Raw genomic sequence first — 24,780 nt, forward strand, 5'->3', positions numbered from 1 at the left:
CAGAGTTGCCAATGGCTGCTTTATGTGTTCTGTCTAGGGTTTCTCGTCACAATCAGTGGGAAAGATAGGGCGGGATGTGCTTCCTCCATCTTAACAGAGCCAGAGCCCTTCCACTGGATCGAGGTGGGAACTGCAGATCTTGGTCTTGCACCACATGACCCTTCCAAGAACCCCTGCATTGTGGCCACTCCCTCAGCTTTAAAAGACCAAAGGTGTCCTTTCTGAAATGACTCGTTTTCCCAGAATTGAAGTACGCATGCCTCCAGCTGTAGTTGTACTCCACCCGTTAATAGCATTAGGCTTACTCAGTCTGGAGATCGTGACATTGTCTCTGATATGTCTCTTCTTAACCTCCCTCAGGGAACCATTTATGATGTCCTACTGATTTCGCTTCCTAAAAAATCTCTCACCATCAAAGAAAAAATTTCCTTTCTTTGTTCCTACCTTCTCTGCCTAAGTTGGGCCTTTATCATCTCCCACCTGGACAACATCTTACCTATCACCACAGCCGCAGTCAACAAACTCAACCAGCAGACCAGCCATCTGATTGTGTAAAGAACGTTTTATTAGAACTCAGCCAGAACCACTTATTTCCATGTTGTCTGCGGCTGCTTTTGTGCTACAATGGCAGAGACCACACGCCCTGCAAGCCTAAATCATTTGCTGTCTGGCCTTTTAAGAAAATTTTCTCAGCCCCATCTCCAGATAGAACTCTATTGTCAATTCAGGTCTTCTACAAAATAAAGTTTCTACTCTTTATTCAAGGCCCTTCATAACTGAGCCAACACCTGTCTACTCAGCCTCCCCTGACCACTTGTTCTGCATTCCTTCTCTTCTTCCTTCAGGACCAGCTCCTTTATCATCTTTTCCATGAAGTCTTCACCTTGCTGGGGTTCTCTTCCTTCTCTTTCCCTCACCAACTCCGTATTTCACCACCCATCTTTCATGGGCTGAGTGGATATTTCCAGTTCCTTTCCCATTGCAAGTTTTCAGATGTGCATTAAAGCACTTATCATATTGTTTTTACTAATAATTGTATATAAGGGGTGTGTGTGTGTGTGTGTGTGTGTGTGTGTGTAGATGAGTAGGTAGGTAGACTGACAGAGACGTCTCCTAGTAAAGGGTGAATTCCTTGAGGACAGAGATGACATTTTCTTCTTCTTAGTCTTCTCAGGGCTTAGAATATTGCCTGGCAATATGAGATTTAAATAAATGCATCACTAGCGAATGCAGTCAATTAAGTTTTAACACCTGGAGAGCAGACTTTTCTCCTTCAATACTGGTAATTCCTTAATCTCTAAGGAAGTCCCCATATTGCTTTGCATAGATGTCCTGATAGTTTTAAATAAATAGATTAAGATTTTTGAGATGATTATGTTGTCTGAGAGTTTAAATGGTCATTGTTAAGTAGTTACTAGCCAAATTCTGAGCAAAATGGTGAACCTACTTTGTTTATCTGGCGGGGGGGTGAGGGGGAACCTAGTAAGAGGTTTCTTTTATTTTAAAGCCAATAAAAAAGGAAATGAAACAAGGAACTGAGGACGAGCTCTTCCCGATATATAACAGTTATATTTTGGTTCTCTGAAACAAAGTCCGAATCTATCTGATTATATTCTGGAAATGGGTAAATCTTTTTTTCTTTAATTCATTTGCAGTTTTATGTTCCCCAAAGTCATAAGAAATAGCTCCTTTTCCCATATAACATTTTTTCATCTTTTCTTCCTCATTTTTGTGTGTCCTTGGAGAAAGTGAAATTGATAGAGAAATTTTTCTATCATTATAGGATTCTGTTTAAATGGCTTAACCTTTTGCAGCCTTTCTCCACTCCTGAGTCATTCCTTCTTGTCCGATGTTATTGCATCTTTTGTCACATTGGTGTCTTCACTATGTACTTCTCAAAATGACAGAATGAGATGGCCCACAAATACTTTTTAAAAGATTGTCTGTTGGAAATTTTGAATGTGGTTCATTCTTCCCTCTTCAGTACATAATATTATCTTCGGAAGATACAGAAGGATGAATATATAACATATTACAGTAAAACACCTACAGTTTCTAATGTTTTCAAAATCATCTTCAGTAGTCTGCTGTGTTGTTCATACCTGGAAGGCATTTATGTTTTATTTAATGAATATTTTCTCTGGCTTCCTTTATACCCAGATACCTATTATCATTTTCTTGAATCAAATTCTAAAACACGTGTAATTTGTCTTCACACCTTCTCATATTACCCATCAGTCACTTGTCAGCTTCCTCTGATGGACTGCCAGTGCCTACTTGTTTTCCCCCAGTTTCCAGGGGCATCTCACCCACACCTGACCTTCCAACCTCCCTTGGACCATCCTGGGCAGTTATGATTTAGAAAACAGTTTGGGGACTAGAAACCCTTTATTGCCATTATTTTCCTTTTTTTTATTGTGACAAAATGTACATAATATAAAATTTACTATCTTAACCATTTTTAAGTGACAGTAAGTACATTCATACTTTTGTGCAACAGAAAATCATTTCCAGATCTTTTTCATCTCCAGAACTTTTTCACCTCCCAAAATGGAAACCCTGTACTTATTAAACAATAACTTCCCGTCCCCTTGCTGCCCAGTCCCTGGCTACGATTATTCTACTTTCTGTGTCTATGAACTTGACCTTCAGTGCCCTTTAAGTCACTGCCTGTGGTCAGCTGCAGGCTTCAGCTGTGGAAAGACTTCCCTCTGCCCTCCTCCTCTTTTTCATGTAAAGTGGTCAGTCTCCAGGATGCTTTCTGAGTGCTCAGGTGCTGAGGATCTGAGAGGTAAAGATGGGAGCCCTGGAGCTAGGTCAGCAAGAGAATGTGGGAGATGTTGGGCAGCCGCGGGGCAGCAGGGAACAGCCGAGAGGCTGAATGAACGGGCCGTGAGGGCCTGTGGGGATGCGTGCCCCAGGTATGTGAGGGGAACCACAGTTCGTTCAGATGGCAGGAGCCGAGTGTAGGTGGAGGGACAGAGACACTCATGGGCTTTTCTGCGAAGCTTGGCCTGTATTCTAAGGATCGGTGGGGAATTGAAGACCATTCTTGGCCCGTCAGGAGCAGTTTTCCACGGCAGTCTCCGCGGTGTCACATTAGCTCTGTTTCCACGTCCCCTGGTTAACAGACACGTTTTAGCGGATACTCTGTCCGTCGTACATTTGGTCTCCACGGGAACGAGGCTGGCCAGTACCCGAGCACTGGAAGGCGCCTCTGTCCTGTGGAGCTGCCATCTTACCCGGCTGCCTCTGCATCGGGACACATCTGCTTCGGTCATCAGAGCTGGTGCTGGGGTCAGGAGGCCCCTTAGAAGAGACAATGGTGGGCTCCTTCTTACCTGTATTGTGTGGAGGGACAGTGGTCAGTGGAGAGGTTAGTGGGGACCAGATCATGGCCCACCTTCTCTGTCACTTTAGGAAGCCGACGTGTATTCTGTCAGCTACTGAGAGTCGTTGGCTGGTTTTAATCAGGGAGCAAACAGATCATTTTCATTGAAGAAAGATCATACAGGTAATAGTGTGCAAACTGAATGGAGGGGGGAAGAGACTGAGGATGAGTTGAGAAAGCTTTCGCAACAATCAGAGAAGCCAGGAGATTGAGCTCACCAAAGGCAATCATAGAGAATGAAGGCCAGAGCCTGTCTCCCAGGACAGCTACACTTAAGAGGCAAGAGAAAAGTGAAAGGGATCCAGGCCTGTCTTATTACAGCTGTATTTTATACATTGAGAGGGCCACCTAATAGTAGTGGGATTACCATGTTACTTTAGAGCTCTGTCTGTGGTTACACTTAAGAGTAAATGAAGAAAAAGAATCACCATTTATTGATACTATGTTAAGAGCCACTATTATATCTTTTGAGAGACGTATGGGGTGGTAGTTAAATGGACTAATAACATAAGAGTCTGTTCATTTTATTCAATTTAGAAAATGAGTTGGCTATCACAATGTTAGAGGGAAAATATATTATAGTCCATCAATGACAATGAATTTCTTTTTCTTTTCTTGACCTATTTGGCTGCATTTATGGTTCAGGGAAAGAAGAGACCTACAGAATGGCAAGAATTCTATTAAAATAGTACCTGTCAATTATGCTTAAGCCTATAGGTCACCATTTCTGCATGTATATACAGAAAATCACCCCTTTATATGTTTCCCCAAGAAATGCCGACCACACCAAACATGTAACAATGTCAGCAGCCATTGCTGAAGCTCTGGGGGCCCAACCAGGACAGTCATGTCACACAGCTCACAACAGTTGTGTGTTTCCTCCCTTCCTCCCTCCTCACACACAGACACTCACACGTGCACACACTCCTCATTCATGTCTTCTGAGCCCTCCTCTGTTGCTAGGTTTTTTTCCCCATTTCTTTTCACACTCATCTTCTCTCTGGCATCATTGCCGCTCCTAAATTCTGCCTGTACCCTGATCCTTTCCCCCAACACCATTTTCAGATATTTCAGCCTTTCATTATCCAGAAGAATTTAGCTACCAGTTTTGATTTCCTAAGCATGCCCTTTGGATGACGCCCAAAGTCCCACTTTAAGGGATGTACCAGCGAACTTCCAGAGCAAACAAATGCATGTCGTCTCTGTATCGTTGAACCAGCTACAAGTATCCTTCAACATTTTTATTATGCCAGTAGCATACGGGCATTGTAGGAAAAAGAAAGAAGGGACGGGAAGAGAAGGAGAGAGAGAGAGAGACAGAGACAGAGACAGAGACAGAGACAGAGACAGAGACAACACAGAGACAGAGACAGAGAGAGGAAATATGAATGAATGAATGAATGAATGAATGAACGAACGAACGAACGAACGAACGAACGAACGAACGAACGAACGAATACGGGAAGCCAAAAGATTAGATACAAATCTCTGCTAATTCCAACTTCTGGGGAAGTCATCATTCATTATCCTGCTGTTGTATAGATGCTGGACGTTTTTCTTCAATATCAGGAAATACAGGAAGTAGTGTTTTCTCCGATTTGCCACCAACCAGCCCCATGTGAGGGGAGGTTGTTTGGGGTCCTGTCGTGATCACTGTCTCCCACTTTCAGAGGCCGCCTACACCCTGCTGTTATACGATGAGCTGCTGGAATGGTCGGACCGGCCCCTGCGGGAGTTCCTGGCATACCCCATGCAGACGGAGTGGCAGCGGAAGGAGCTCCTCCATCTGACCATCATCCAGAACTTTGACAGAGGCAAAGTAGGTGGCCTCCGCAGGGGCTTGCGTTGTTGCTCACTTCCCATTCCTTCTGGTTCCTTGGTGCCACCTCCTCAAGTAGGGCCTTCAGATTGTAGTGTGCACTCAAAACACCTAGGAGTTTGTCACAGTGCAGGTTCCCTGGCCCCGCCCCCAAGTGTTCTGTTTCAGTACATCTGGTCTGGGGCAGGGTTCTGTGGTTGTAATGAGGATGCCAGGAGATTCCTGTGTATGAACCATGGGCCACACTTTGAGAAACAGTCGTCTAGAGGTCTTGAGACCCAGGTATTTTCTCTGAAACACCATATATCACACCTTACTCTCCTCCCCAAGTTGGCTTATATTCCGCTCCAGTCCACTTCTCTGTCATGCCAAATAAAAGAAACTTGTTTAAAGAGTTGTGTGGCATCCCATCATACACTTGGAGATGCCATGGTACTGAAAACCTGGCCCAGTAATGCAGTTTGGCATGCTGCTCCCCAACCCACCCTCTTTAAGGGCTCGCCGCATTCTTTAAAAACGTGTGTGAACCTGACCACAGTTATTTATTTGATTTGAACACTTGGCTGCTTTGGTGACACGTGCCTTAGGTGTAAATGTATGATCCAAATTGCCTAAGTTAAACAGAAGATTAAAATACAACGTCGTTCTTTTACTAAACGTAATTGGGTACATCTAAAAAATTGATGCAAGGGGATTGCTTCTGTCCCATAATCCTTTATTATTTATCTAGCTACAGTGACATATCCTTACGTTAATAGCAAGGAAGTCAGTGCCTTCTGCCCTCCTGCGTAATGTTTCCTCCTCGGGGATAAGCTGTTACAAAATCTCCGGCCCTTCCCGGGGAGTGCTGAGTCAGGGGCCCTAAACTGTGGCCTGTGGGTCAAACAACTCCCCACCTCATTCTGTCCAACTTACAATCTAAGAATTGCTTCACTTTTTAAATGGTGCAAGAAATCAAAAGAAGAATATCTGGTGCGAAAATTGCATGAAATTCACATTTCGGTGCTGGTAGATTACAGTTTTATTGGAACACCACCAGCCATGCTTATTCGCGTCTATGGCTGATTTCATGCTTGAACGGCGCAGTTGAGCAGTTATGACACCGACTGTGTGGCCCACAAAGCCTACCATCTGTATGGTCTGGTCCTTTGCAGAAGTTTGCTGACACTTGAGCTAGATTGAGGCCTTTCTGCCGAGAGTAAGCAGCTGGATTAAACCCTCACAATTTACAGGAGCAATTGAGCCAAGGAAGTAACCCAGTGCACCGGCGGAGGATAACTGGGCTTTAGGGGGTCAGTGGTCAGTCCCCACTCAGCACTGAGGGCCTGTTGACTCATCTGCTGGGCCACAGGGGAACGGTCGTTATCTTTGGATGATGATTCTGTAATGATACCAGAAAAGGTTGTTTCTGCCCCGTGTATTAATGGCTGTGGTGCTGGATTATCATTTCCACCTTCCTACACACTTTTCACCATTTCCATGTGAATTGCATGCTGTTTTCGTGCTTGGAGGTGTAGTGCTACGCTTAAAGGTAGGCTATAAAGATGCAGAAGGAAGGCCTGTTGATCTGAAAGCAGCCATACCCTGACCTCTGGGTGGAAGCAGGTAAATGCGGTGGGATCCTTAACAGTCATCTTCCTCGTCTGTCCACAGTGTTGGGAGAATGGCATCATCTTATGCCGGAAGATCGCAGACCAGTATGAGAGTTACTATGACTACAGGAACCTGAGCAAGATGAGGGTAAGGCTGCCTCCCAGTCAGGCTGTGGCCCCCTGCGTGGACGAGCTTCCCAGTGTGGGTCTACGAAATTCACTCTGTGCTCCTCGTTTGTCTTATAGGAAGCTGTTTTAAGATAAGTGTTTTCCCCTGAAGCATACCCAGCTATTTATACAGAGAAATAGCAAATTGCTCTGCGTGAGGCTTTTGATGAGTATACAGAAAGTGGGCCCTTGATCTTTGCTAAACACCACGTCAGAAATACACAGTCTAAGCCAGGATTAATATTTTCAATTTATTGAGGAAAATCCCCACACTGTTTGAAGAGCTTCCCAGATGTACCCAGACAGACTTGCACCCAGATGTCTGTAACAGTATGCCGTTCTTCGTCTGCACAGCAAAATAGTAGAAATGGCTCATGGACCCATTTTTAAATATTTTTGGGCTAAATTCTATGAATTCTATAGGTCTTTCTTTAGCTTCAGAAATAGCTTTGTATTTGCTAAACCTAAACCAAGGTCTGAGTACCCAAGAGTTCAGAGAGTTTAATATTCTGTGTCTCTGAACCTAAGGTTTTGTCCCTTCCTTCTCTTAGGTTCGGACAAGCCCTTCATACCCACCCCATCCTTATTCTTTCGAATCATGGCCATTTGGTGTCATCTTGTAATACTTAAGTTCTTCAGGGTTCTAAAATAGGATCATCAGCTTTCATATATTAAAAAAAAAAGAAGATTACAATGTTGCCTTTGGATTCTGAGTTAGTAGTTTAAGAGATGATATCGAAACCTTTCACAGCTCATACCATCCCTTGCACCTAAATCACTCACTCTGCTGGCGGGAGCGGGCCCCGTACACTCGTGTAGTATTTCATGTCCGCAGTTCATGGATAGGTCTCCTAATGTGAAAACCAAAGAGAAAAAGCCTTGTTTTACCTTCCGTACGTCATCCTGGCTCTGGCAGGCTCTGCAGCTTAATAGAAAAATGCCGCTGTGCTCATCTTGGCATACTGTGCCTGTGACAGAAGCGAGGTTACAGTGTTTCCCCGTGAAAACCCCTGGGTGCCATAGTCACTAAGATCTTTATAAACCCTAAGCGTTACACTTCATGCCAACTGCTCTTCCGGGTGTTGTTACAGGGGTCAGAGGGAGGGGCATGCTTTCACGTACAATATTAGTCTTTCCCTGGAACCCCTGGGGATGATAATACCATGAATGGGAAACCATCAGCTTTATGTGCATTGTTGCTCCACCGTTGTCAAAGACACACTGAAGGGCTTTCAGCGCAGACAGCACTTTGTGCTCTGGGCCTCTTGGTTTGGTTTGTCAGTTTATCCCTGTCCAACCTGTGCAAGTTTGTACCTTCCAAATATCCGGAATTACCATTTCCGAGGAGAAGCAAACCCACCGGGGAGTACATTGGGTACTGGAATTCTCCAGAAAGGCTTTGCTTCAAACAGTTCACGTTAATATTTTCCTCCCCGTCAAATAAAAATGTCCTCAATAGACTGTGTGTATAGAAATCACCTTCTCTGGTGAGAACATGTGACAATGCATTTGATCCTTTAAAGCAGGGATCAGCGAACAGTTTGTGGATGTCACGGAATGGAGCAGCTGTGACAGAGACCATGTAGCCTGCCTAGCCTAAAATATTTTCTTCCTGGCCATTTACAGACTAGGTTTGCTGATCCCTGCCTTAAAGCATGGAAAGAGAGTCAAACCTTCTTTTCTGCAAATTGAACTAAAATGAAGTTCTCCTTGATGTAGAAGAAATGTCCTCTCCTAGAAATTGGTAGAGCTGAAAGGTGAGATAAAGTGATTAGCATTTCTCCTGTGCTTTCCTAGATGATGGAAGCCTCCTTGTATGACAAAATTATGGACCAGCAACGTCTTGAACCGGAGTTCTTTAGAGTTGGATTTTACGGGAAAAAATTTCCATTTTTCTTAAGAGTAAGTAATGCACTATCTCATTTGCTTTTGGACTTTTAATATAGATACCGCAATCAAAAAAGCTAAGATATTAGCGACATGTTATCCTTTTCAGACAGGTGATAACATAATGAGATGTTCTTTTCACTTTTTAGGTTTAATACACCGTACTTATCTGGGTGTTTTGAATAATTTCCCAAGATATCAAACAATCTTTTGATTTTTTTTTTCCTCCTAAGTTTTGAAGTTTATATCGATGAGCAATCTTTGGTAATTAGAGCTGTTTCCTTTGTGTGACTGATATTCACTATCCTATTCAGTCTGCCATTTTCAGAGTTAGCATTACAGGAAAATGGCGGGGACTTGCCGGGGCTCGGGGTTGCAGACCACAGACAAATTGCAGTTTCACATCATGTGGCAATCTACCCCAGAATCATGTGAAGAGTGTTGTTTGGCCCTACTTGATGACTTTGTGAAAAGATAAATGTCAGTCGGCAATGGGACCCAGTTTAGTCCTAGTATAAACTCTCTGTGCAGAAAGAATATTTCCAGACGCTCTAAAGTACCTACTGGATGATGAAACATTTGACTAATCTTCCCATTTTTCACATCATGCCAAGTGGTATCTTAGATGCTTCATATTTACTGAACACTTCAATATGTGTCATCTTTTATAAAAACATTGGTTGGGAGAGGAAATGTACCTCCCCAAGCAACGAAGGAGATGTATCTGGGATAATTTTTGAAATTAAGTGAATTCATTACAAACGTTAAATCTCAGTGTACAAATGTTGTGATATTTGTGTTGCCCTAAATCTTGCTTTAACTATCAGCGCGTATCAATAGATATAGGTTGAGGGTACTTGAAGGAGATGGGAAAGGAGAAAGATTTGACTTAATTGTTTGTTTAATAATCATTACTATATCTGCCTTTGGGAATGCAAGGTCTTAGTACACAAGAGCTCAATGAGTTTAATATTCCATGGCCCCAAACCAAAGGTTTTATCCCTTTTTTCCTTCAGGTTCAAAAGAGATCTATATTCTAAAATATCCAAACACCGCAGACAAAAATTCATTTTAGTGTCACACGGAAGAAACACTCAAATGACAGGTTGATGCCATCTTTAATTGATTAATGTGACTGTGCATTTGGGTGCCACTCAGACATAAGTAAAATCTCCTTTTTGGTGTAAAAGAGAACCCTCATAATATTGTATGCGTGGTCACAGAACTACCTCTGAAGGTGGGCCTGCCTACAGGTAGAGGGAATCCTGATGTTAGGTCAGAGACATTGGCATATTCAGAACACTTGCTGAATTTGAAGACTAAGTTTTGAAAGTGGGCATGCTTGGCCTGGGCTCTTATCAGCAACCCCCTCAGTGCACATGGCCTGGGGCCAGGTTCTGAGTGGATGGCAAAGCATTCTAGAGCTGTGATGGCGGGAGACCCCATCTGAGATCCCACGGGAGGGTTCAGACGTGACCGTGCCACAGCAGACCCCCTTCCTCTCTTGGCTCAGAATCATGCGAATTAAAGATTACATTTTCTTTCATCTTGTACTCGCGGCTAACTGGTTTGTTATGCACAGTTTGGAGACCACCATGTTTTTAGATGGCCCACAAATCTGTTTTAATTTCTTTTAAAAATCAGAAGAAAAAAGTAAACTTTTAGGTTAAAACAAGTTTTTATAAATTGTATTGTATATTATACATTAGAGAATATTGATATACTTGTCTTTATACTTAATCAGTCATAAAAAATCATAACAATATGATTTTTATATTCTTGTGGAGGAAGGGGCCCACAAAAGCCATCAGATGCCCTGATCAAATTCTGAATTCAGCTAGTAATTGTACCACAAGGTACCCAGGCATCTGCCTGGCATATGCAATTAATGTTAATTAAAAGTATAAAAGTTTTCAAAAATGAAGTCTTTTTAGAGCCATAAATTTAAAGAGAATCTAGTGGATTAGAAAGCTGCCCTTAATAAAGTTTGTTTAAAAGTCAATTACAGTAAGCCAATCTCTACATTAGTTCTTTTTAAAACCAGATTTTCCAGATATAAATGGCAGTTCTTTCAAAATTAAAGAGAAGGGTTACCCTCTATTGGTTTCCAAAAGGCACTGCGCCCTTCAGAATCATGAGGCTAGAGCTTTGATTAGGAAATCAGATTCCAGTCTGCTCTTTGATTTAAAAACATATTCATCATTAAAATTTTCCTTTTATTCGATCCATTTCAAGCTAATTTTTAAAGCTCGAATAAATGAATGCATTTCTATAATTATATGATCTACGTAGTTTTTTACCCTCATGGAAAATGGCTTATTTATTGACAAGATTGTACGTACATATGATGTCTCTGAAGAATGGTTTCTCTGGGCAGAATGACTACGCTCAAGGATGGGAAAGAGATTTACGTTTCATTGTGTGCTCCGTACTAGTTAGATTTCTTTTTCTTTTCTTCTTTCTTTTTTTTTATTGTAAGTGTGTATTTCCTCTCTGGGGGTTAAATAAGATAGGTGCAGAGCGCCTAGTCAATGACTGCACTCAACAATCGCAATTTCATCATCATTAAACTGCCAGAAAGAGTTCTTTTATATCTCATCCATCATGAAGGCACGTTTTGGAAACCTGCCCATCCGTCCAGCTCTCGTGACCTTCAACAGCCTTACTTGAAAAAAGGCAGCCCAGTCCCCCACGATACTTGTATCTACTGTAAAACAAAACCAAACAAAAAAACAGACAAAAATATGCCCAACATTTTGCAAGCCCCTGAAAATCTAAATCTTAGCTGAGCTGAGTTGGTCACGGCAAGGAAGCTTCCTGTGCCAGCAGAGAGCGCGGGCACGCAGAAGGTCCAGGCTTCCTTTCTTTGCAAGGATGGGATTTATGAAAGTTAAGACTGATCTCTGGGGACTTTAAAAAAAAAAAAGAATACAGTGAGATGCATCTTTAGAGATAGCATTTACTTTCTTTTCCTCCACATGGTGAGTTTCTCCACATAAGTTTGCTGTCCAGTTTATGAAAATAATCTTTATCACGTGTGCTTGTTCACACTAGGTGGGAACACAAATGCTTTGTTTTGTACTCAGTGCTTTGAGAATCAGGTGCCTCTCAGCATCTCGTGCAGGTGACCTGGGAGGACTCAGGTGTGCTCTCGGGGTTCATTGGCAGCAATGCAGTGAAGGTCATGGTCTTTGCCCTGCCTTTTTAATATTTGGGCACCTTTTTCGGACTGTTCCAGTGTACTTGTGTTGTTGATGGTTATAGTCTATTGCTGTGAGGCATGTGCTCAGTTACTGCCAGTGTCCTGTTTGGTGGTTTCTCTCTGGAATTAATGTGCTCAGTTACGTAGTTATAATTCCTGTTTTCATCTCATCTCCAGAACAAGGAGTTCGTGTGTCGAGGGCATGACTACGAGAGGCTGGAGGCCTTCCAGCAGCGAATGCTCGGCGAGTTTCCCCATGCCATCGCCATGCAGCACGCCAACCAGCCCGACGAGACCATCTTCCAGGCGGAAGCTCAGTGTATCCACCGCAGCACACCTGCTTCCAGTGAGCGCTACCCGGCCACGGGCAGCACAGCATTCTTGTGCAGGGGTGTTCGGCCACTGGCCTCTTTTCAGCTGCCACGTTCTTATTCTCCCTGTTTCTCATCCACTTATTTTAGCTTAGCTCCTTCTGAACAGAATTGTGCTATTTATTATCATGAGGTCCGCTGAAAAGAAATCTCTTGAAGATTCTGTTAATATCTTTTCCTTTTCATGAAAACTTTTCTCTATCTCAACCCTGCTTTTAAAGCCCTTTTTAGTGATTTCCTGTAGAATACATTTCCTCTGGCATGTTCTATGGAAACAACATTAGTTCAAGGAAAGCCTTATGTTTACTGGCACATAGCGTTCATGCCCTTTTCCCTTGACATTTTTATTCTGGGATGAGGAAAGGAAGAGAAAGAGTTACTTCAGTATCTTTTGGGGGCCTCTTCGCCAAGTTATCCTGGACAGCCTTTTATACATGTAATTCTATATATATAATTGACACTTCCATTGTCTAAACGCAAACAACACAACTGAAATGACATAGGCGTTAGAGACAAAGGGAATTGACCCCGAGACTCCTTTCTGGGTCCCTCTGTCTCTTCCTGAACTTGAGGATCTTAAGGAAGAGCAGGATCTCCCACTGGTAATTATGGAGACCATTTCAAAGTGGAAACTAAAATGCAACAGAAGCAAGGAATTACATCAAGAAAAATACTTTGCTATCCTCCTTTGAATGAGAAGAGGAGATAAGTATATAATCGTATGCAATTTTAAAATGTAAGCTACAACTAAACCCCCTGCTCATCAGGACAAATATGGGAGAGTGGGTACCACCAATGTGGGGGGAAGCCGGCCTGGAGCATCACACAGGGATATGGAAGTCGCTATCAGTACCGGCTTGTGTCTCTGGCCATGGTTGCAAGAGTATTTATACATTATTTCAAAACCTAACAAACAGATTGAACAGGGGCCATGCATAGACTAAAGATAAGAGCATCTCCTGCATGGACTAAAGACACAAGGATCAGAATTCATACAGATCTGTGTATTAAGGTCTAAGGTCTAAACCATTCCCACCCCCCAAAAAATCAGTGATCAATAAATTCATGGGTCATAGAAATTTCAAACAGATGCTTTTTTCAGAATCTCCTCCCTAGAACGAACTCAAGGCCTATAGTTTGAGAAGAGGTTTGCTATGAACTGAGTGAGGTCTGGGCCCTTTCTTTGGAATTTTTAAAATATCCTCCACCCACATAACGCCAGATTGGGACTCATCCTCTTCTCTCTGCCCCTGCCCAGCTCAAGCCAGACTTCTGTGGGGTTTGCCCAGTGGGGTTTCCTCCTTGACTCGTTCACCCCAGATTTGCAGATCTACGCCGTGACCCCCATCCCAGAGAGCCAGGAGGTACTACAGAGAGAGGGTGTTCCGGATAACATCAAAAGTTTCTATAAAGTGAATCATATCTGGAAATTCCGTTATGACAGACCGTTTCACAAAGGCACAAAAGACAAAGAAAATGAATTCAAGGTACCGTGCATTTCTTACTACATGGGGGAGCTCCTTGGGGTAAGACCCTCAGTTAATATTTACTCAGAATAAAGTCAAGTGACAACCAGGAGGGACCAGAAATAGTTCAGTCTAGTGGTTCTCCAACTCTGCTGGGTACCACGGTGATATGGGGTGCTTTCTAACCAAGGTGATTTCCGACCCCCCAGCCCAGGAATTCTAATTCAGCAGGTCTGAGAGCTGGCCCTGAAATCAGCTTTGTTGGTGACAATTCTAATGCCAGCGGTCCTTAGACCTGTCTCTGAGATCTGCTTAAGCTCAGCCTCTCTTATTCATTCATGGTGAACCAACTGGGGAAGCTCAGAATATTTCTTCTTAGATACAGTTGAGTGTGATGAGTAAAGAATAAGGAAGGAGAAAGAGCATTTCTGAGGCAGAGAATGGTTGGGTAGACCGCTGGTACAGTGGGGGAAGCTCTGTGCTGTCTCCAGCTGCTTTTTCTTGTCAGAACGGTGTGTCATTAGGGTTTCTGAGAAGACCCCGAGTAAAAGCAAACCATAGACCCCTTGAATGTGTTGAGTTCTCGGTTCTCCTCGGTTCTCCCTGGGCCAGACCTGGGGGACGGGGGCAAGGTTGTTGCACAGATAAATCGTAATCTGCTCTTTCTTTGACCACAGCCACATAGGGAGACCAGATAGATCCCCAGGTAGTCAGTATTTCCTGCCCCCACACAGAGAATGCAAGCCCATTGTATCATTGTGGGTTAATTGGCTTAGTTTCTTTCATCACAGATAGTTTCTACTTAAGCTGGAAACAAACTCTCTAATACTGTCACTAATGATTGTCTAATGTTAGCTCACCTTGTCATCTCTGCCTAACTGTCACTTCCCGGTGCTCCCAGCAGTAACCCCAGGCATTCTTCACAGCCAAGTAACCGGAAGGGGAAGCTGTGAGAGTTTTGTAGTGTTAGTATGGGACTGATCGAAGACCTGTCCTTTGTGCAGGGAGATTGATGGGTTAAATATCAAGCCCAGGGGACCATTGGAAAAACAGCACTGGAATGTAATTGAAAAGATGTGTGATTCTTTTCTAGTTCTAGTTATATTTTTCTTTCTGCCCTCCAAAGCCCATTAAAGACTGTTAGTGTATAATACAGTTTTGATGGTGATTGCTTCCAGAGAATAGCAAGTCAGAGCTCCACTAGAGTCAGGCCACCGACTTGCTTGGCGTAGACCCAGCCCAAGAACCCACACCTTCTCCTACCTTCTCCATCGCTTTTTCCACTGCACCATATTTTCATGTTGTCACCACTTTAAATATGTTCTGGAGTATAGCAACCCCCCCCAAAAAAAAACAACGGCAAGTGGAGTGCCTCAGTCCTGCGCATGCTGCCCTCTAGAAGCCTTGGCATCACAACCTCCTGCCCTACCCTTCCAGAAGCTGCTGGAGCCTGTGCCTGCCACTCCCTGCTGCCTGCAGTGCCCCCCTCCAACTCCTACTTACTCCTCACAATTCCGCTCACGTGTCACCTCATCTGAGAAGCTGTCCTCCCACAAGATGGCGTGTGTGCCTGCTTCCTTCTCTGTTTTCTGTCAGTAACTCCAGCATTCCTTTCTCTCTATCCCGAGCCCTCATCTATCTGCTTACCTCCCTGTCACCACCAGGACACTTTAGCTCCTATCACAGGGACTCTGCCCTGTTCATTTCAGCCTCTCGTGGCTGGCATAAAGAAATCCTTCCATTTTTGTTGCCGTTGCTGTTGAATAAATGGCAGTATTTCAGGAATGTTATAAAGCCGATTAACTATCTTCTTGGGCGTATACTTTAAATAAGGTAAAGGAGACATAGGTACAGAAACCTGGTTGGCAAAAAAGAGCCATCAACATCGGCTCTTCCCAAGGGCAGCCATGGTGTCCTGTGTCATGGGGGTTACCGGAGGCGCTCGTGCTGGCCAGCGGGAGCCCCAGCCCTGAAATACAGATGTGCCTGGATGGTGGCAGTTCCAGTCAGCACGAGGGTGGTGGCACGGCGGGTACAGCAATGGAGAAGTCCATTCTAGTGGGTGGGTGCCATGCCGGCTTACAGGTAGTTCGAATGTAGGTTTGAGCACAAGGCCCCTTTGAGACTGAGTGTCTTCATCTTAAAAATAGAAAGATCGAGCCACGTGATCCTTAGAGCCTTTTGCTCCTTCAGGATGTTGTGATTCTAATCCTGTGTTGACTGGCTGATACTGTTATCCCTTCCAGATAAAAATGGCTACTCCTTGAGGAGTGAAGAGAGTTTAAATTAGAATTTTAGAGATAGCACAGAAAATCACGTGATGGCCTATTTTTATATTTTTAAGCTTGTTCTCTGATGGTGGAGATCATTTCTTCTGCACAGAAGAAAGTTGCAGACAACATGCAATGGCATGATTCACAAAGTTCCAGCAGCATCTTACTGGCTGCTTCGTGTGTGTGAAGGGATTACCGTTACTGATGGGCTAGAATGGACACTAGGGAAAAGCTGACAGGAATCAGCCAAAGCTGATAAAACTGAATGGCAAACATTGGCCATATCTCAGTAACAACAAGGAAGGGCAACGTGGTAAACTAATTTGTTTTGTGTTTTGTAGAGCCTCTGGGTGGAGAGAACGTCCTTATACCTGGTGCAGAGTTTGCCTGGAATTTCCCGCTGGTTTGAGGTGGAGAAGCGAGAAGTGGTAAGGACCAGGGCTTGTTCTCAAACACTGTGCATCACAATAGCTTACCTGCAGTTGTGCCTTATATTAGTTGCTTGTGCTTTTGACTCGAAGTCCCTGGAAGCCCTCAGAGTAAGTTGTGAATGTGTATGACATTGGCTGCTGTGACTAAGGCTTGAAGGGGGATATTCCTGTTGTCCTGGTGCAGCCAGCCAGAGGGAGTCCCCCCAAATATGTATGACTGCAGCACATACAGCCCGGGCCCTTGAGTGGAAAGAACCGGTTCCAGCTCCCCTCACTGCTGTAGCTATGTGACCAGCCATACCTACTGAGTGCTTTTAATTACCACATCAAAGCCACGTGCTATGGATGGGTTCCTAGCCCTCTCTTCACAAGTTTTGACGAGATGCGAAGAACTTTGCCAGAGGGCCCACAGCAAGGTGCTGAAAAAGGAGAGACTTGAATCCAGATTTTTCTGACTCCAAAACCAGTTATGCATATCTCTTCTGGCCTCGGTTTCCTTGTGAGGCACGTGTGAAGGCTGAACATAGCACGTGACGCACAGTAGATCCACGCTGCTAGAGTTCACGGTAGAAGGGAGGCTGGTGTGTCTGTCAGCCCTGGATAAACAGCAGCTGGAGATAAATGGGTGTCATTAGAGAGCCTGGAAACCCAGTATTCAAGGTTCTTAGGGTTGCAAGACACGCCCCCAGCTCTGCTCCCCAGTTGTGGGGACCCCGGACAACAGTTGTTGAAGGCAGACCCCTCCCTGCTGCCCATGGCACTCTTCAAGCTGACAGCACCTCGATGCCAGCCACAGCCCTGCCATCTCAAGCAGCCTTCTTCCTCCCATTGGCGCTGAGACCAGCCCTTTGATGGCCGCAGTCCTCTAGCTGATAGAACATGAAACAATCGTGAACTATAAATTAACCTCTCCCTTGTTTGGGAAACAAGCCCACCCTGTCAATGAATAAGTAAGAATGGTTCCCGTCCAGATTGTCTTCCAAGAAAGGCTTGTCCTGCCTGAACTGTCTCGAAGCCTGGAAACCACCCTCCGCGTACCATGTCCAGTTAAGCTAAGGATTTCGTGGCATTTTCATTTTGCAGTACCAACACACGCATCCCTAAACAAGTCCAACTCCTCAGATTGCCTTGGTGCAGGCGTGTTCTTGTGGGGTCTGAGTCTGGGGTCCCCAGACTGGTTACTTCTATGGTGCCCAGGGGCTTTGCAAGAAGGACACAGTGCGCAGAAAGTCTTACAGTTGCTCCTCCTGCGGAACGGCGTGGACCCAGCCCACCGAAACGTTCTTAGTCATCCGTGCTGCACTGATGATCCAGAAAGCCTTTCATCTGCTCACTACCCAGAGCCTTCAGTTCTGTGACGGCTCTCCGATGGTCCTAACCTTGGAAATAACACGCACACACGTACCTCTAATGCAAAGGAGCATGCTGATAATGATTAAAGGAGCATTACTAAACACAACCTCCAACATCAGCGGCCCACTTTATTAGAATACACAATCTTACATTTCATCAAGCAGAACAAATCAAAGTGGGCTTCTTTGTTCGTGAACACAGCCCACTCCTGACAACCTTTTGTCTTTCTCGTTCCCGCTGCCTGGCATGTCTCCACCTTCTGTTAAAGTTGCCAGTTTACTGCTTTAATTCCTACTATAGAAGGTCCTCAAGATCAGGGGCGCATAGTAGGTACTCCATACATATATGCCAAAGGTCAGGAGTAGATAGTAGGTACTCCATACATATATGCTACACTGAACTGAAATTCCTACATGCAATACCAACATCTAACTGAAAACCAAAAGATGTTTTCATAAGTTGAGCTCCAAAATTCAGTGGGTAATTAAACCTAATCTGATCTGCACACCAGTGGGGTGATTTAACCTGTGTCATTTAACCTGTATCATTGTCCCTATGTTTTGTAAATTGGCAGTTAGACCTAGAGGCTTGATAAGATGTTGTTTTGTTTTTGTTTTGCAAGACCGTTTCATAGGCAGTATTATACACTTGTGGTTGTCTCTTTGCTGTGTGATGTTGACAGGTACTGACGGTCATTGATCCAATCCATTAATCCATTAGGGATTACACATGTGATATTTTATCACTCCTTTGTTTATTCATTGGAATACTGTAAAGAGAAAAGAGAAACACCCCCTCATCAACTACTTGCTTACCCTGGTACAGGAAAGGAAGGCTAATGCTCTGTTCCTTCCCTTTATTTACCAGTTTTCAAAATAATAATTTGGTTTCCTAACTCCTATGAGAGTGACCTGAGGGGTTCCCTTCCTCGGGTTGGTTTTGTTTGTAGTCCTGATAGTAACTCATGGGCTTAAACAAAATTGTTTTGTTTCAGTCCTTCGCAGTTATCACTCCTTTCAGTTTTCAACTTGTTCCATTTTGCACCTTGGGAGCCTCTTCACATTAGTTCCTGAGTCTTTTTGACAGATCTACGTAGACTCTGAGCTCACACACAGGACCGATTGTCAAATCAGACACAGGAATCAGCATCACGCTTGCCTGGTAATTCGTCGACCTGAGAATGTCCAAACCCGTAGAAAATTTTTATAAGACTTTATTAGAGTTTATTTGAGCCAAACAGAGGACATGCCTGGAAGCAAGATCTGAACAGACTGAGCAAAACGCTTCCCAGGATGACAGTTTGCAGTTTCTTTTATGCCTTTGGAATGAAGGGAGGTAGGGAAGGTGACATGAAGGTGGGAGAAAGCAAGGTGGGGATGGATTACAGGCTAGTTAACAAGAAGATGTGCTCTGAGGGTAGTTAGTTTCCTAAGGGTCTGAAAAGAGGCATTTCAGAGTTGTGTTCACCTGAATGCACAGAAACAATGGGCAGGCCTGCTTAAGGCCAAGATAACCTTTTACTAAAGAAGTTATAGGCCTGGGCATGACGACCCACCAAGACCTGCCCAGTTAGGAATTTGTGATCAGATCACCCTGCGAGGGTACTTTGGTTTGATTTATTACAACATCCCTTTTTGTCCAAGAACTTGGAGGCAAGCAAGAGGCTCAGATGAAGCAGAGAGCCCTCTGAGACCTCAGCCTTATCCTCCAGGCCCCTCTTTTCCACTTCAGTAATGATAATTTGGAAGGATAGGTGAGAATTCCTAAGTGGAGTGCACAGGGCTCCTTACACAGGGAGTGTGTTTAAATTATGGAACATTCCATTTTATACTCTAGAGACTCGGGAAACTTCCCTGGAACATTCTCTAGGGACTCGTGCCTCCTGGATTCTAGGTTGATTTGCCACAAGCCGTCCTTTAGTTGGGGACTTCCTGATAGGGCATTTCATAGACACCATCTCTTCCTCCTAGCAATTAGCCTATTTCCTTGAAGGTTCCATTGACAAGGCGATAAGACCCGGAAACCTGCCTTCTCTGTTGCTCCCAAGGACCTTGGTCCAGTAGAGAAAGTCACCGGTGCTCACAGGCCAGCTGCTTCATTGTCTTCTTCCCAACTGCCCTCCTGGTGACTGGTGTGCCAGGGCAGGCCAGGCTCACTGTACCTCTCCTGCCCCAGACCTGAAAGCAGCCACTTCTCCAGTGATCCTGGGACTTTTCAGTTGCAAACGGCATTTAAAGATCACAGGGGTCCTAGAGGAAAATAATTCCTTGATGAACATTTCTTACACATTATTTTTTGCACACTTCTTTGACCATCTGCTTAGAATAATTTCCCAAGAAGTGAATTGCTCTATCAGAGGGTCCACAGTTTAACCTTTGGTTCATGGGTCAGCAGTGGCATGCATCAATTTATGCCATCTGGAGGGAATAACTGTTCTTGGAGATACCTATTTTCCTGGCATCCTCTCCAGCCCTGGGTGTTGTGTGTTATTTTAATCTTTCTAAATAATAGACCAAAAAATGATCATACTAGAGTTGATTGGGGGGAGGAGGACATTTGTTGAATGCTAGTAAAGATCGTATGTTTTCATATATTCATTTACTCTTTTGTGAATGCACTGATCATATTCTTTGTCTGGTTTTCTTCAGTATTTGAGAAACATCAATAATTTGTCTAATGTATGTTAGAAATATTTTCCCAAGTTGTTGTTTGCCTGTGTTTATTGCATTTTGATTTGCTTACCTTAAAATTTTTTTCATATGAATAGCATTTGAATTTTTTTTGTCAAAAATACATAACATAAAATTAACCATCCTACACATTTTTAAGTGTACAATACATTGGTGTCAACTATATGCACATTGTTACATATGCAACAGATCATTTGCATCTTGCAAAACTGGAACTCTGTGTCCATTGAATAGCAATTCCCCTCTTCCCTCTCCAACTGCCCTTGGCAACCACCTTTCTACTTTCTGTTTCTAAGGTGTTTTGTTTATTTTTTGACTTTCAGTTAAGCAGAGCTCTGAGACTTTTCCTTTATGATTAGCTTTTGTGATTATAAAACAAAAGCATAATATCATAAATAATTGGAAAGTAAATACCCATTTTCCGCGACTCAGGTAAAGAAACAAAACATCGCCGGTAGCACCCGCCAGGCCTCAGATGAACCCTTTCCTGGTGATAACTCCTTCCCTTGCCCTTAGATGTCATCGTTACCCTCACTTTTATGGTATCAGTTCCCTTGCTTAGTTCATCACCTAGATACGGCTTTCTAAAACAAGTCAATTTAGTTTGCCTGGTTTAGAACTTTGTATAAAAGTGTCATACTGTATATGTCCTATTGGAACTTGCTTCTGTGACCCAGTATTATTGGTAGTGTTGGTCCACGTTATTATGAGTGACTGAAGTTTGTTTTCATTGCTGTGTACTATTCCATCATATGACCATACCACAATATGTTTATGCATTTAATTGTCAATGGACATGGATTTTGGAGACAGTTATGAACATGTTTCCTGGTACACATGTACACACATCTCCTACTCCACTTTTCCTCAGAAATATGCATAGGAGTACAATGGCAGGATCATAAAATACATCTTCAACTTTAGTATATAATGCCAAAGTGATTGAACCAATTTGAACTTCCAACAGAAGGAACTGACTGACGCTGCTGCTCAGGTTCTCACTTCCATTTGTCATATTTATGTTTGCCATTGTGGTGAGTGGTTAGTAGTATATTAGTGTGGTGGTACTTTTTAGTTCTTTGATCACAAATGAGTTTCAACTCCTGTTCATATGTTTACTGGCCATTTGGATGTCTCCCTTTGCAATGTAGCGATTTCAGTCTTTTGCCCATTTTTATTGGGTTGTTTGCATTTTCTTATTAGTGTGTACGAGTTCTTACATAGTCAGGTGTTAGGCTCTTTGCTGGTTTTACATGTTACAAATATCTTCTACTTTCTGTCATATCTTCCCTTCTTTTTATAGTGTCTTTTGATGAATGCGCATTCTTAATTCTGACTTAGTCAAATTATTCTCGAACTTTTCAGTGTTGGTTTAAGATCCTCTCAGTCACCTGTAAAAGCTCTAATTTGTTTCCTTAACCGAAAGAACCAACATATAAATAAATGTGTGTATTGCAAGTTTGAATTACTTTACAGCTGAGAGCTTGGCAGACCTTCTCTTCAAAGAGAATGTCACTGACAATAACCATCATAATGCTGTACATTTGAAGAGCATGTCCATCATTTTCCCAGTTAGGTCTCCCATACAACCTAGAATTGTTGAGTCATTATGATTCTGTTTGGCTCACCATCAACAAATAGATCCTGTGGCATATATGATTATCATATTTTCTATAACTCGCAACTGTGTGCCATGCTGTGCCACTTTTTGGTGCTTCCTATATGCATATGTGGTCCATATGGGTGTATGTCCCATCTGCCCAACTGGGCTGGAAGCTCCTTGACATCAGAGCATCTGGAAATACCTCTCTGTGTCTCCCGTGATGATTTGCATTAAGCACCTAGAAAAATGATTATAATAGGCAGGCCCCCTGAATATTTAGCTCTTCAGAAGAAAAGAAAAACAAGTTTTAAAAGATACGAGATGCTTGGATTTTCTTTTAAGGATTAAATCGATTATTGCCTTAGAATGTACAGTTTAATTTCCTGAACCTGTATATGATGTAGAAGTGGTATTAGTAACAATAATAGCAATTCAAAAAAAATGATTGTTGCAATGCTAATATGTAATTTCAACCAATGAATATAATCGGCTTCCCTTTCTAGACCTTGCTAATGAACAGCTGATTTGTCTTCTACTCCCTGTCTCTTTTATAGGATGGCCCTGGGAGAGATATTACTGGGAGCCATGGGAGGGCACAGATCATTCAGAACGGGGATAATCTACTTGTCACGAAATGCAATATGTATTTATGCTCATTTGCTTTTCAGGTAGAAATGAGTCCTCTGGAAAATGCAATTGAAGTGTTGGAAAATAAGAATCAGCAGCTGAAGACTCTGATTAGTCAGTGTCAGACCAGACAGATGCAGAATATCAATCCCCTGACCATGTGCCTGAACGGAGTCATCGACGCTGCGGTGAATGGTGGAGTGGCCAGGTATCAAGAGGTGAGGATTAGGTGGTGTTGTCTGAAAGTTTCCAGGTGGGATTTCTCAGGGTTTCAGAAACCTTTCATCAAAATATGTACACACGCTGCATGCTAACATAGGGCTGTAGTTGACACAGAGTTCCTCCTTAACTAGAGCAAACGTATAGTCATTTGTGATGCGTACTTACTTCATTTCCCAGTATGTGATATTTGGAGGATAAAAAAGTGTGTGTGTGTGTGTGTGTGTGTGTGTGTGTGTGTGTTCTTGATGACTGAAAGTAGTGAAGGTATGAGAATTGTTTACTAAATGTTTATCTAAAATCATCTCCCTGAGCAAAGTGGTTCATGGGCATAGAAAAATCTGATCTTGTTGGGAAGATATGTAAGGGGACTTTTTATCTGCACTCTTAGTTTTAAACAGAAAGGTATGATAGCGTGGAAGCTGAGGCTACCGTCTTGATCATACGGAATCTTAGGGCAATTTATTTAAGTATGTAAAGCCATCATGCATACATTTGGACTTGCTATTTATTTATTTTACCAAAGATACTATGTAATCTCTGATCTCCCTTGAATAATCCTTTCCTTCTATTCCCAGCCACCCACACTGGGAATCACTCCATCTGCCTCCCAAACATGGTTTACAATGGTGCCAATTCTTTAAAGATGCCAGGTGTTTAAAAACAGCTGTGTCTTTCATTTTCTTCATAACTCTCCCGAAGTCAACTGATTATTCCTTCTCTTACTAGGCATTCTTTGTCAAGGAATATATCTTAAGTCACCCTGAAGATGGAGAGAAAATTGCACGGTTAAGAGAGTTGATGCTTGAGCAGGTAAGGGGGCAGAGGCCAATCACCTTCTGTCTTCACTGCATAGCTATGTGCGTGCTTACCCAGAGACCCACCTACATGGTTTTCCACATTGGGGATTTCGCTGGAGTTGGTAGTTAGGGGTTACAAATTCAGCTGTAATAGATCCCAACTTGCTAAGTCCTACTTTTTCTTCTGACTTTGATGCAAAAATAAATTTTAACAGTAAGGAGACCCTTGTAACAAACAACCTCACGGAGTCTCTTGGAATGTTTTTTAACTGTTCTTTCCTTAAAGATTTGCTGTAGGCTTGGTGCTGACTTTTCACTCAAAACTTTGGGCTCAAATAAGTTCAGTCCAACTCAAAATAAGAGGCTAGATAAATGAATGAGTGAATAAATAAATGAGATCCTTACGTAAATGTTATAATGAGGAAGTAGACAAGCAACATACTTTAAAACAGTCTCATGTTTTGCAGACTAAGCCTATCGGTGATATGATATGGACAAAACTAGATATAACCTCATCATTTTCCACTCCAAAGAAGCGTAATTTATTTTTATTTATTTGGTTCTGTCAAGTACAAAGAACTGGAATGAGTAATCTGTTGCCTTTGACAGCTCTTGGCCTGAAAATGGTTTGAAAACCTCTGACATAGGCAACATGACAGTTGGAAGACCAAGTTCAATAGGAAATAAAGATATTTTAGATGCATAGGAAATGGAATATGTATGATAAAATATGACAAAAGCGTCTCTTCCCACTTGATAGTACCAAATTAATAATCCAATAATGCATGCTGGTTTTGATTAGAAAATGGTGAGGTTCCATCTGGTTTTAGTCCGTAGGTTATGTTCTGTAGGCTTAGTCTACAGATCGCAATACTGAGGTGGGGAGGA

General features: G+C 42.9%; 1 protein-coding gene across 4 annotated transcripts in view; it reads left to right on the forward strand.

Annotated features, from left to right (window-relative positions):
- Positions 1-24,780, forward strand: part of DOCK4 (dedicator of cytokinesis 4) — a 365,769-nt gene that overhangs the window by 325,087 nt on the left and 15,902 nt on the right. For all 4 annotated transcript variants that reach the window (XM_081079735.1, XM_081079737.1, XM_081079736.1 and 1 more), the window contains 8 exons: positions 5,062-5,210; positions 6,864-6,950; positions 8,768-8,872; positions 12,237-12,378; positions 13,751-13,917; positions 16,511-16,597; positions 22,915-23,091; positions 23,822-23,905. In XM_081079735.1, the coding sequence (XP_080935861.1) occupies positions 5,062-5,210; positions 6,864-6,950; positions 8,768-8,872; positions 12,237-12,378; positions 13,751-13,917; positions 16,511-16,597; positions 22,915-23,091; positions 23,822-23,905 (998 nt within the window). The remainder of the gene's footprint in view (positions 1-5,061; positions 5,211-6,863; positions 6,951-8,767; positions 8,873-12,236; positions 12,379-13,750; positions 13,918-16,510; positions 16,598-22,914; positions 23,092-23,821; positions 23,906-24,780) is intronic.

The sequence above is a fragment of the Rhinolophus hipposideros genome, assembly GCF_964194185.1.
Source record: "Rhinolophus hipposideros genome assembly, chromosome: 18".
In the NCBI taxonomy this organism is placed as follows: domain Eukaryota; kingdom Metazoa; phylum Chordata; class Mammalia; order Chiroptera; family Rhinolophidae; genus Rhinolophus; species Rhinolophus hipposideros.